A 14,354-nucleotide genomic window follows, 5' to 3' on the forward strand; every position below is an offset into this window, starting at 1 on the left:
ACATACAGAACAAGCTTAAATTACTTGTAGTCCTTGTTCACACACAGTTTGTAGTAAGAGCTTCATTATTTTTACTAAATTGGTCAAAGTCGTACATCCTCAGCACAGAGGCAAGGGTACAAATAGGTAGTTTTCTTAGGGAAAGTGAACAAGCTACAATAGCATATCGGAAAAGAAATCTACATCAGTCTAAAGAACTTACTGATATGGTTTTAAGAGACTAAAACAAGAATGGACACACTGCTTATTATACAGTTTAAACTCTGTGGTTTAAAGGTTATGATAGGAAACACAAATTGGGGACATTTTACTCACCAGAAGATATCCTCGAAACTGGTTATATATTATTGCTGTCAATAAGTTCATCAGAAACAAGTTGCCTTTTGGAAAAAAAAAAAAATAAATGAAGACAGTGAAAAATACTGAAATACATTTTTGTTTCTCAAAACATTTATCATATTTTTCTCATTTTAGGACACTGATTATTTAAATCTAAACATTTCCACATTATGGAAAGTACCAAACCTGGATTCTAACTTTTCTCTCTCAAAACAATATTGGAAAGGTTTCACGGTTACCACAGAAAAGTCACACTGATCTGAAAAAAAATCAGCCTATTTCCCCAAACAATGACCTAAACTACAAAAGCAACTATCATTTTTTTCCAAAGATGGTTGTGTTGAATACAGAAATTAATGAAGATTGCTAAACTTACCAAAATTTTCCATCCTAAGAGCTGAAAAGACATTTTAGTGTTTATCGGCCCTTATAGTTCAAAACGATTAGGTTTCCTGAGTTTGATTTCCAAAAATTATGTTATAATATACTGCTGTGTATCTGTTACCCTGGAATGATTATTTTATTGAAGAAAAAAACAAATTTCACCATTAACAAGCACCTTCCATGACAATTACTCTGCAGACACTATGTGGTAATTAGAAGAAACAAAGAAGAATAACTTTGTGAAGAAATGTTTCTAGAAAAATAAAATACTCTTTAGGTGATATGACCCAGTACCATAAAGTTACAGTACCTTTAAATTACTGACAATTAAGACAAGAAGTGACTTACCTAACACAGTGAAGAGTATAAAGAAGATTGAATAGGCTCGATTCTTAGAATATGCAGGAATCATCACTGTATCAAATTCAAAAAAGGGAAAATTAAAAATTTTTGTGCTTAAGAGGAAAAAACAGGAGATCTCTATCCATTTTTAGAAATGAGTAACACCTCTCACATAGCTCCACTTCAGAGCTGTATACGAAAATTATACTAAAGGAAAGAAAAATCTTACAAGTTACTTAATGGCATAAAATATCTTTGCAGAACCTTCCTCTAGCAATGAAAATAGCTATCAGCTAAAAGATCAATTACAGTAGTCTGGAGAGATCTTATTCTACTATTCATAGAAAATAGAGACAGGAGTTATTTCTGAAACAGATTGCTCACCATCAGGATTATTTGCAGTAGTTAGCAGCACCAGCAGTGAAGTCAGTGAATCTGGCAAATTCCGAAAATACCCCACCCATTCCTTATCCTGCTGGCCATCCTAGTCAAAGAGATGTTCATCTTTATCAGAACAACACTGAAGAATCACTAAGACTGTCTTACCAAGGAACTGGTTAAAAATGAGTTCCTTATACACAGATCTAATACATGCAAGAAGCATGAGACAAGCACAAAACTCAGGCAATGAGTAGGAATGAAGTGTAATCACCTCACTTATTAGCAATCATTAAAACATAAGGAAGAACAGCAAGCTAAGACAGACATGGTTCTAAGCTAAGACAGATTCAAATTAGAAATGAAGTCTAGCTATGCCTCAGACCCAGGAAGGAAATAAAGTCACAGATAAACAGTACAGGAACCAAAAGTCACCCTCCATCAATAGAAAAAGCATCATCTCCTAGCCTGCAAGAAATGTTGTGGTACTGGAGCTGGAAGGACCCCCTACTCGTGACAGAAATTGTAAACATAAGAGACCCTAAACATAGACTAATACTATCTTTGGTCCCAACTCACATTATAAAGCTGCAAACTTTTATCCCAGATATACCACACTACACTCCAGTGTGGAAGGAAAACTATACATAACCCTAAATCGTGCTGCTCTCTAGGACTTGTCCAAAGCTATAACATAATTTGAGGACAAAATTAAAATAGATTTTGTCTATACTGAAGAACAGAAACAAAACATGGATGGTGACAACTGGGTGACTCCTCAGCCTTCACAGTAACAAAGAACTGCCTTAGTAACTACTGTGCTGTGAGAGATTCAACACAGCTCACGAGCTGCTCTCAGACACCTACAGCTTCATTAGTACACTCACTGCATGGGTCATGTCTCCTTCACTTCCCCTTCAAGCTCTGAACAGAAAACCTCTGATACACTCCAAATGAGTTATTTACACAAAAGCTACTCACGCTATTTGGAACAGACATGTTCTCCATTTTCCGGTCATTTATGTATGGACTGGGGGCTTTGTTTTGAATTACAGTAAGCTCAAGATTGCACAGAGCACAGCCAGAAAAATTTTAGGTCTCTCTTCAGTAAAGTAGGTGAAGAGGTGCTTAAAGTATGAGCGCAAAGATGCTTTACTGTACCTTAGCTGAGATCAAACAGTATAAAGCAGTGTGCTATGGTTACCGTTAGTACATATGACCGAAATTAGAGAGCAGATAGAAAACATGCAACTGTTCCATTCTGAAAAAATGCATTAAAAGAATGAAGATTCAAAATGCCACATACAATATCAACTCAAACATTACATATAGTTTAAGCACCTTGTGGGGGGGGGGGGGGGAAAAAAACCAGAAAGGTTCTACAGCATATAAAAATACTTCCAAGTACTTTGTTAACTACAATTATTAAAATTATTTTGTGACTCAATACAAACATCAGCCACTTGGCTACAACTTTGATGGCATCAAAATTTTCAACAAAAGCACACTGTGAAGCAGATCTTGAATCAGCAGCACTTTTTTCCCCCAAATTCAAGTAGAGACAGTTAAAAATACAGACTGAAAATACAAACATGATTCATGTAGTACAGAATAAATATTCCTTGAATCTGCTTAGGAGACTGGGAAAAATGTAGCTTTAGAGAACATACATAAGACTGCAAAATCCAGAGGCATGAATTTTGTTATTAAATATATTTTTTAAACATTCTTTAAGCATTTTGCCTTGTTAAATACCACACAAGTGGTTCATATGGGTATTAAGCTAGAGAACTAAAGAAAGAAAAAAAAAAACCCACCTATCTACAATTTGTTAGTTTTCACCTAAGTCCATACAACATTCATGTAGTTCAGGTATACAAAAATATAAACTTTCTCAGCAGATGGGAACAGAATTAAAATAAGATATGACATACAAAGATAACTCAAAAATACAGCAGCATGCAAGTAAACAGAGAAAAAATGCGAGGAAGGTAAAAATCTCTGCTTATATTTCCAGAAATTCTGTAACATTGGAATTTGAAGAATTTGCTGATCATAAGAAACAGCATAGAGATAGTCTAAGTGCAAATTGCATCAGAATGAAGAAATAAAACTGAGATTAAGAATAATATTACTGGGAGAAGTATGCAACAGAATCTGGGTGATCATAAGAGTATGTTTATAGAGGGCTTTAAAAGTAAGGACAAAATATTTCAGTCTGATACAACAAGATAATTCATAAAATTTACAGGAATGGGGATATACCAAAGCTCTGGAACACAAAAATCATTTTAACCATAAAATTTCAAAACTGCTTTTTGGGGAACAGGAAAAAAAGATTCAGAGGAAGAAAAAGAAATCAGAAGTCAAAAGATCAGGGCAATGCAAGCGAAAAATTAGCAAGGCATGGCCAGGAAAACAAGTATTTGGAGACTACAGAAACATAGAAGAAATCAAATAAGCAAGAAATTAGATATGGAGAGAGAAAAAGAAAAGAGTGATATAATAAAAAAAGCAACATTAAAATTCTTGGACAGAACAGCATGGGAGATTTCAACAGAAGCACAAAAAGTAACTGGAAGAATCTTGTCTAAGGCAGCCTCTGCCACAAGCAGATTTCGAACTTTGAACTTTAAGAATAACATCAATAGCAACAATACCAGGGACCACCAACAAAAGCAAATAAGAATGCTGTCAAGACTTTAGCACTGAGCCATCTATGAGAGCACTTTGTTTCTAAAGTGGCAACACTTCCTATTCTATAACTGATCTTTTTTACTCTTGCTGTAAGCTGTGCCACATTATTTTATAACTAGTCTAGCTCTGCTGCTTAGAGCACTCATAAATGGCTCAGTATTGGAGTGTTGCCACTTTAGAAACAAAGTGCAGTCTGGAAAACATTGTTAGCTAAAGGATGAACAGATTATAACACTATTTTGAGGAGCCTTCTAACACACACCTTCACAACAGCACTATGTGTTGGTAATATGTGCACTTTAAAACTCTATAAACACACTTCAAACTGATCCCAATAAGTCTGATGAAGTAACATGACCTTTTCAGGGAAAACAAGTTTCATCAGTCTGATTAGAAAACCACACATGCAGCAGTTACATAAGAAAAAAAAAAAAAACACTGAGCAGTACCACAGCATAAATATAATTGGTTACCTTTGTCCGAGCAAACAGCAGCATGGCAAACATGGTAAAGAGAGACAGATGAACAGCTAGTAGCAGAACAACACTATCAGAAAGAAAACATATGCATTAATATTAGCTCTTTTGCTAAACGCACCAAGGATATCATATACAAAAGGCTAAAAAACTAAATGAAGATAACAGAACATCATTTAAGTCTTGATTCATGGAAAAAAAAAAGAAATAGGAAAAACCCAACCTAACCCCCTTTGGTTGTGAGGTCAATGAGATTCCAGCATCTGCTTTTCTAAAGCTAGGACCAAATTTATGTCTTGGATTAAGATACAACATCTCAGCTTGCACACACCTGTGTTTCTCCTGGGACTTGGTTAAAAATGTAACAGGTAAGGATAAAAGTTTCATAAACTGTACATACAGATAACTGAACAGGAAGCAATCTCCTTCCAAAAGCATCATTCTCTCTGCTTATGATTTCACCTGACGGATTTCCAGTTCAAAATTTCTAACAAGACAACAGAATTTAGCACATATATTGCTGCTACCAATTTGAAATTTACACTGAAGCAAAGCACACTATAGAAGATGAGACTAGAGAGGCATCCTGTTCTTTAGCACTCATGACCGAGAGAAAAGAACATGCATGTCCCACCCATATCTCTCAGAGGCTGCATTGGAGAAACATGACGTAGATCTTCGGTCAGATGATGCTTCAGTTTTTCCCTTATAGAAAGACCATATATAATGTATGTAGAATTTAAAAAACACACTCAACTAGCACCAAAAAAAGAGTATTTGTTATGCAAATAAAGTCATATGACATGTATTCTAGAGAAATTTGCGACAGATTTAAGAGACAAAGTTCTACAACCCGCAGTCCATCACCACCTGATCTCATCAACCCACCACCCAACCATCAAGTTACTCAGATTACGCACATGAGAATACTCAGTGTAACTAGACGTTTGCTATGAAAGGCTCTTTACTATGCTATTACCTACCTTGCCATTTCAGGCAAAGTGCTGTTGATGCTTTTCAACGTTTTCTTCATCATAGAAGAATTCTGAAGAAGAAAGAAAGGCCGAAGAATTCTTCTTATTCTCATATTCTGCAAAAACAGACCAACAGATCAAATACTGAGTTGCTAGAAGAAATTTGTGATGCTAATCTCATAAGGCAAGTTTGTTTCAAATAGAGGAACTAACAATTAGGAACAAAATTAACAATGCGACAGAAAGGCTGTGAGAAAAAAAATAAACCTGTTCCACTGAAGTCACACAAAATGCCAAAGAGATTTTTATAAACATAGGATGCCTGAAACTAAAAGAAAGATTGCTTTAAACCATACACATTGAAATTTGAATAGCCTCACTAGTCCACTCGTTAATAACCTAATTTGACTACTGTGTAAATACAACACGAAGGTCAAAAGATGGCATTTCATATATTTTGCCAAGGTCCATTTTAAGAGGGGAATGATCAGCAAGCTACTTTCAATAAAGAGATAGATATAGATTTTGAAAATAAATTTGTCCTTCTTCCGTTTTCTTGACCAAAGCGCCTCTTATTACTCAGTATTTTCTCTCTCTGACAAGAATCAAACAAGTCATAATTTCAGTTTTCTTTAGCATAAGGTAATTAATCTGTTCCATTCCTGCATTCAAGATGCTCTCTCCAGCCTTCAAATCATTTGTGACTTGTCTGCAACTTCAAGTATTTTAATAGCCTGCATTTTAATGAGTCTTCCCAAGTCCATGTATAACAGCAGAACACTTTCTTCTTCACTAGTCCCTTGTTCACACACCCCAGCAGTTAAACTACTCCTTCTGCCACACTTTGTATTGGAAGGTCCTGCTCAGCTATTTGTGCACTACCATGCTGACAGATTTTGCAGTCATTTCTTTTCAAGACACATTTCCAGTCTGTAAGCACAATCTTCAGTTTAGTTAATTTTTAACTACTTTGGGACATATTGTATTTATTTTGCTTGAATATCAAAAGGACACATGCATATTTTCAAAGCAAGTTACGTGCTTATAACTTTAAACGACATGTTCTTTCAATAGTTCAAGACGATCTCCTTATTACTGTGTCACATCTTGGTCAGCAGCGACCACTAAAGAACGGAAAACTAAACAGTGGACCATTAAGAGCAGCAATCAAATTCAATGCAAGTTAATTCAGATAATTTGAAAAAGGTTTGAAAGATATCTGCAGGCCATTAATAATAGCTTTGAATTGAAAATTTAAAATTGTTTTGAATACAGACAGCTCTTTCTCTTAGAAAGCAGTTGTTTAATTTGTACAATTACCTCTTACTTGGTTATCACTATCATTACATTTACACATTCAGACTCGGCAGTTGAATCAAGTTGAGAACATAATTTTCTCAAGTAGTACGACAAAATTTCTGCTATGCAACCAGATTCTCCGTATTTTTGAATGCTAACAGGGTACTTATAACAGTAAAGCTTTAATTTTACAGATGAGTTTTGTATGTTCTCCAGCTATCAAAGCCCAAAAATGAGCCATTTCAGCCTCCATTTAATTCACCACCATACCACCTAAGTCCTACTGAATATGTCCTTGCAGCTTCTCCTCCTCTATCTTTCTCCATAGCTACCCTTCTGATCGCTTCTAGAGTGAGTGGCAGGCAGTCCTCACCTCTGTGCAGAAGAAGCTCAGTGATACAATCCAATCAGCAAGGGAAATAATTAACGTCAGGATATAAGCCATCAGCCATTTTGTTTTCCGAAATTCTTCCCATCCAATTAAGTAACTCTGGAAAACAAAAATTATTTTCATAATAAATTCCAGTAACAAAGTCAGCACTGATACTTTTTTCAAATATTTACAGTTACATCACTTGCTCATAAAGATCTCCCTGAAATCTGAACAAAAGTACACTGATCAGGGATTTTTTTTCTACAGGAACTAAATAAAGGTCAATGAAAGTGAGAGCTGCACACAGCCTATTTAGGAAGAATCCTTTACATCTATTTAGTAATCACAGAAGAGATCTTCCAGAAACAAGAAGTATCTAAAGAATAGTTCAATTTCTAAAGGTTTTTTTTTTAATAATCTAGCATGTATTTGATTAATACAAGTCACCAAGCCAAAAATCATTGATTCCATGTGAACAAAAGTCTGTATTTCTATGAAACACCAGTAGATTAATTAAAAAAAAAAATGTACTTCCTAATGTTTCCAGAAAGTAAGTCTTCGATATATCAAAGCAATCTCATCACCTAAATCTAAAACTTGCATAATATTTCTAAGTCATTTTTATAAATATATAAAAGAGAAAAAAAAATACACTGATTATCTCCACTCAGCTGCCCAGCATACCTAGTATTTCAATACCAGATAAAAGTGACACTTACCTTCACTGATATATCAGTCACGAACACAAGGAAGCAAAGCAGCTCAATGCTTTCTGTTAGGCCACATGGGGGATTCCATGGAGGAAGACGATATCGTACATCTGATGTGACAGTAAGTGAAGAAGGTGTTTCAATGAAAGCCAAAGCCAGGATTATAGCAATGGTTAAACCCAAAATCCTGTTTTGATACAGACAAAAAAAAAACATTTAGAAAAAAATATTTAGCAAGTTTGTTAGAATATCAATTTTTATAATGTTATATTTAAACACAAATGGCTTACACCACTTAAGATCCTATTGTCTGCATTAAAATAGAAACTACTGACAACCAAGTGTTAGGTGCTGTTCCTTCTGAAATTAACACGAGCATACAATCTTACTGCTATTTAATACATCTAGAAACAGAAACTTGAAAAATTTGAACAAACAGTACTGTAAATCCACCACTCATGTCAATAGTCAATCATCAACCATGCAACAGTCCTACAGCATTCTAAAGAGCCATCAACACGACCACATCTTTGTATGTTTTGTTACTTTCTGCTTCTACCATGTGCACATATAATCATCCATTTATTTCCCTGAGCAAGTTCTTTTAAGGATAAAAACACAATTATCTAATTAACCAACACAGATGAAGAATATTTTTAAAGCTTACTTCTAAACTAGAAATGGAAAAAGAATATCAAGTTCTCACCATTGGCAAGTTCTTGAGTAATACCATCGATAAAGCCAGAGGGATTTAGAGTCCACACGGTGATTTATAGACCGATACTGGAAGCAGAAAGCAAAAAGGATAATTCAAACGTTACTTTTGGTGTCTGTCACAAAGATAAAGATCGAGTTACCAAAATGAACCAAACCCTAATCAACAACAGCTCAAATCTTTTGACACTTTCAGTAAGAAACAGAAATTATTGCACATGTTATTATTAACACTGCATTCACTGATGATTGTACCTTCTTAACCCAAGGATCACACCATAGCAGTTGCTCAGATAATTAAATGTTGCTGCAGCCATCTGAAGCAAGTGTTACTATCACCATTTTACAAATAACAGCATCTGTAATAATAATTCAGCGCCTGTTGTTCTGGCTACAAGCTAAAGAGCTGCAGTCATTTAGCTCACCTCTTTAGCATACATTCTATTCAAGAGTCTTCTTTTGTCTTTCCCACCCAAGAAGCTGTAAGATGCAAAAAACTTTAATTCTGAAAATAAGAGCTAGCCTAGATTTCAATCTAAGTTTCTAAACAAAATATGCCTTAAGGAAGAGCCTGCCCCTTTTTTAAAGCAGGCCTGCTTTTGCCACAATCTGCGCAGCCACTCCCTGCAGCCACTCCCATGCTGCTGTTACTCTGCCTCCTCCAAGTAGCAGCTGCTTCCAGAAACATGAGTACATCTTAAATGCATCTGATGATCCTCAGAAATTTCCCCAAAATAACTTGTTTGAATACAACAAAAAAGCTCAAGAAACATCTTCCAGCATTCCCACCACCTGGAGCTAATATCAGAAAGGTAAGACAATCTAGGAATATGCAATAATGTTTTTATTCAAATATGTTTTTCCTGGGCAAAAGTTCACCAAAACTTGCATAACACAGGAATTTGGAATTCTGATTCTGCTTTGTGAAATAAGATGATGTTATGTGGAAGTTGCCTGAAGACAAGAAAATCTAAAAGTGAGCAGAATATATGGCAAATATCCAACATGGGAAGCATAATAGCTAAGAAAAAAGTTGTATTTACCTGTATCGCATCTTCAATAAATACTACAGCTTGGTTTATATAGAGGTCATTATCAGCTCCAGTAGCTACAAAATTAAAAAGAAATAAGAATCATTTGCTGCATCTTGGACAAACCCTGCCTGCTTATTCTTAACAGAAGCACCACAGCTCAGGTCCTTGTAATAAAGGACACTGTACAAGCACAAGAAAAAAGCAAAGACACAACGCCTTCCCTAACAAAGGACCAGGTGAGTAAAAACATCCAAACCAATTTCTCTACCACTAAATTAGAAAGGGTTACAAGTAATGAAGTTGTATGTACTTTAATGACAAACATTACAGCCACATATTGAATAGCAACGCTGAAGATGGGAAAGAGGATTTAATTTTCTCTACATTGTATACACAGTTTTTCCCTCTCAAATTCGTTTTATGTAAGGGTTCACATATATACATATGTACATACATGTATTCATATACAAATATATACATCATATGTACACACTGACACACACAAAATGTATGCACAGAGCTTTAACTATATTCTCCAATCTACAAACTCAGTAGGAGTAGTAATTTCTTATTAAACACTTCCCATATACCTCTAATAAGACAGATACCACCTTTCATATTAAAAGAACACCCAAGTTCATCACTGGATACATAGTTTCACTAGAAATCAGCCCTTCTTTAGATGACCAGATCAACAGAAGCAGAACATGCCTTACAGTTCAGAGATTGAGAAGAAACCATACCATGAGCATCTCCAGCTTTTAAGGTCACCATGTTTCTTTATAATGCTCCAAATCCTCCCATTTCAAGAGAGAGAAAGGTAGAAAAAACTCAACCATGTCATTCATCTTCCTATGTTTTGTAACAACACTCTCATACATTTAAGTTAATTAGCTAAATTACACTATTAATTAAATAGCTATCACAAGACTGAGATATTTCCACACAGAAATAAGCCATAAGTAACACCGCTCATATTTTGTGACTGTACTTCCTTAACAATCTTTATCCCAAGAAAACAGATACAACACACCTCTAAATAGAATGGCAAAAAACATTTCCATTTAATGGAGTTTCAAAGAAGGTATTCTTTATGATAAAATATACAGCCAAGCTCAGCTTAGAAGTAAGATACCAGTATTTTATGTTTTTTTACTTAATAGATGTACTGAAATTTTGATTGATCTCACCAAAATCAACAGAAGTTTCCATTCATATGAGAACAGAATTAATCTTTTAATATTTGCTCTGAGAATTATTACCATATCAAACAGATCAGAGTTCAATGCTCAGAAAGAACTGAAGTACACAAAGTGAAATAAAGGGAAAAAATCACCAAATTAGTTACTATAGAGCATTTCAAACCTCATTAATGCAAAGTTCACATTAAAATATACAGAAAGTAAAAGTGAAGGGCAATCCCATTCGCTTGACGTTTCATAGTTCAAAGTAACTGATTTATCTATTTAATTCATCTAACAAGAGAAAAAGATAGTCAGTGCTAAATAAGGAATAAAAGAGCAAACGGATGGGGCCAGAGACACACAGAATACATGCTGCTGCGACCTACTGAGAGGGACCATGTCCCAGCAGCAGTTCATGCAGCCACTCCCAGGACACAGCAATCGTACAAAGAATCGTACGATGAGAAAGAGTCAGTCTCAAGGTCAGTACGATATTCTCCCTGCTACTGATGAGCAGTGCCAGAAGCACCACTGATTTCAGTTCCGGATGACTGTGTTCTGCAGAATTCAGCAGCATCAATTTTCTGAGAAACCCAAAAGCATTATTTAAACATCATCGCTTATCTCAGCATAAGCGACAACATATTTCTGTACTGCCCCTGATACAAACTGCAAGGCAAGACTAAACATTAAGAACACAAGAGAAGCAAAGTTCATACAACAGAGTGCTTTTGATAATCCTATCTTTTTTCGAGACTTGTCACACCAGTGAGGTAAAAATAAGGCTGTTTAAAGAAACAGTAAGTGAATATAAAAAGGCACAAAAATTCTAGATTCTTAGAGCATGCAGAACAAGCTTAGTCTTGATTCCAATGATTTTGAAAGGCCAAAGCCTAACCAACTGCAGTCAACTAAAACATAAAAATTGCCATAAAATGTTTATTTTTGAACTTTGAGTTAAAAAAAAAATGCATGCTCCAAGCGCACTACCAAAGGCATCTAATTTTGCAACTCATAGTCACAGCAAGTGACGCTTATTCACAACTGATGAGTAAAGTACTGCTTAATCTGCGTGTGCAAAACCTATCCCAAACGGCGCCGTACTTGTGACCTTTAAGCAAGCAGAGAGCAAAAGGGAAAGCTTCGCTGGAAGGAGAAGCTGCCCCGGACGCGAGTCCGCTCGGCTCGGCTCCGCACCCGGGGCCACCCTGCGGTAGACGAGGATATTTCCCTCCACTTCCAGCTTCGCAAGCCCCGCTCTGTCCGGTTCGGGGCTCCCGGCGGTAAGGAGACGCGAGCCTCGGAGAGGAAAAACGCGAGGAGGCCGCAGCGGCACGGCCGCTGGGGCTACGCGGCGACCCGCGAGGACGGACGCGCGCGGAGCCCCCGCCCGGCCCCTGGGCCGCGCTCGCCGCCACGCCCCCCGAAAAGCCACTCACCGGCCTCATGGGCGCCGCTGCCGCCGCCGGCCCGCCGCCAGGCCGCGCCCGCCGGCCGGCTCCGAGGCAGCAGCAGCGGCTCCGTCTCAGCGCCCGCTCCCCGCTCCATGAGCTGGAGCTGCTGCTACCGCGGCCAGACCGCTGCGCTGCTGCAGGCGCGGCGCGGCGGTCCGCCGACACGGCCCCGCCCGTTGCACGTGACCGCCGCCGGGCGGCCGTTGGGCGGGGCGGGGCGGCCGTTGGGCGGGGCGGGGCGGCCGTTGGGCGGGGCGGGGCTCGCCTCAGGCACCGCCCCTTCCCTCCTTCCGCCGTTCAAAGCTGTGGGGTTTCACAGCGTGAACAGCGCATCCCCCACGGAAAGCGCCGTTCTTCGTCCGAAGGGAGCGAGGGAATCCAAGACAGCGTGTCACGTTGTGGCAGCTGTAATTTGATATCACCATCCGCAACTCCACAGACTGAGTCCACACTCCACACAGGGAAACCATTACTGTTTCCTTGATCATGCTTCTGTGGTAGTTATTACCACACAGGGGTGAAAGGTTAGAAAAATGCTGTATCAGTGTTGGGTTTATTTGGGGAATTCAGTCGGAAAATGATAGTAGGAAGGTGTTACCAACTAACAGCTCAGCTGTATGGTGTCCTGGAGAGTAGCAAGTACCCCCATACTGGTCACAGCTCCAACCGCAAGACAGTAACATCCAGAAACAGCATCCTTCCTGAAGGCTACTGTCCACCTCAGCTCAACCTGCCCTGAAAATAGCCCTGCTGTACAGTAGGGTCTGAAGGCAGATGCCATTTTTCATATGACTGCTGGCCTTTAGTAGGCTTTTGGACCTTCCCACAATCAAGTACCAGAGCAGATCTATGACTTGACCTCGGGAAGAAACAAGAAGGTTTCTTCAAAAGAACCATAGGAAGAGCAAGGACATCAAGGACATTGGTTATCTGAATCTATCATGGAAGAAAAAGAAAACAACACAAAACCTCCAGAGATGGAATTCATCTAAAGACTTCCTCGCTACCCACCAGCCTGGGAAAGATTACTAGTTTATTTTGCTAAGGTCTTATGGACGGTTCCAACTGTCAAACTACGTCAACTGCTCTCACTTCCCCTTTTGTCTCTTCTCTATAAACAGTTCTGAACACACCCAAGCTAGCTATTATCATAAGTCAGCTAAAAACGAGCTTAGAAATGATCACTTGCTGCTTACACATTTTTAAGTCCTAAAGTCTCTAATCCCAGAGGATAATTAATTAGTTGGGTGACACAGACACAAATAAGAACAGAATGCATTTCACTCTAGCTTCACTATACTCTGCTTATACCAGTTGGACTAGTGGAAGATGCTTGTCTTTTGCCACCATCCATCCCCTCCCTTTTACCATGGCCCCTTTCACATGCACTTTCGTTGTTTAATTTGATCAAATTGCAATTTCAGAATGGCATGAGTTCACAGAATTATAGAATTGTTAACGTTGGAAAGGACCTCTGGAGATCATCTAGTCCAACCCTCAAACAAGTGGCCCATACAGGGATCAAACCCACAACCTTGGCATTATTAGCACCACGCTCTAACCAACTGAGCTAAACCTAACCCCTGATATTTTGACAAGACAGCTCCACAACATTCTCTCCCACTTACTACAGGCCACAGCAAAGTAATGATAAGCAGAAAGTAAATCAAGCCATCTATTCGGCATTTCCAGGCTGAGCAGTAAGAGTAGGTCCGTCCTATACTGTTTAATTGACAGCAGGGTAGTTTTGCCTTTAGCTGCAAGAATGACTGTACATTGTGCTATGGAAAAAAAAGATCAGATGCCATGTCTGTTTTCCACTAGTTTCCAAATGAATCGGGGTCAGATGCAACATGAACCTTTTGGGAGATTAAGATGTAGGGGGAAACTCTACAACATTACTGAAATAATCATCACTGGTTAAAGTGAGCATGTCAGCAGCTGTACGTCACAGCTACTTCCCATTTTCAGTAGGCAGGAAAGCAGTCATAAAACT

General features: G+C 38.1%; 1 protein-coding gene across 4 annotated transcripts in view; it reads right to left on the reverse strand.

The window, feature by feature from the left end:
• The window catches only part of TPCN2 (two pore segment channel 2), a 31,896-nt gene extending 19,444 nt beyond the window's left edge, over window positions 1-12,452 (reverse strand). For all 4 annotated transcript variants that reach the window (XM_062576451.1, XM_062576450.1, XM_062576453.1 and 1 more), the window contains exons 1-10: window positions 12,344-12,452; window positions 9,730-9,794; window positions 8,679-8,755; window positions 7,982-8,159; window positions 7,263-7,379; window positions 5,600-5,706; window positions 4,614-4,686; window positions 1,450-1,549; window positions 1,072-1,137; window positions 316-380 (exon numbers count right to left, since the gene is read on the reverse strand). In XM_062576451.1, the coding sequence (XP_062432435.1) occupies window positions 316-380; window positions 1,072-1,137; window positions 1,450-1,549; window positions 4,614-4,686; window positions 5,600-5,706; window positions 7,263-7,379; window positions 7,982-8,159; window positions 8,679-8,755; window positions 9,730-9,794; window positions 12,344-12,452 (957 nt within the window). The remainder of the gene's footprint in view (window positions 1-315; window positions 381-1,071; window positions 1,138-1,449; window positions 1,550-4,613; window positions 4,687-5,599; window positions 5,707-7,262; window positions 7,380-7,981; window positions 8,160-8,678; window positions 8,756-9,729; window positions 9,795-12,343) is intronic.
• Window positions 12,453-14,354: the final 1,902 nt, after the last annotated feature.

The sequence above is a fragment of the Rhea pennata genome, chromosome 5, assembly GCF_028389875.1.
Source record: "Rhea pennata isolate bPtePen1 chromosome 5, bPtePen1.pri, whole genome shotgun sequence".
Lineage (NCBI taxonomy): Eukaryota > Metazoa > Chordata > Aves > Rheiformes > Rheidae > Rhea > Rhea pennata.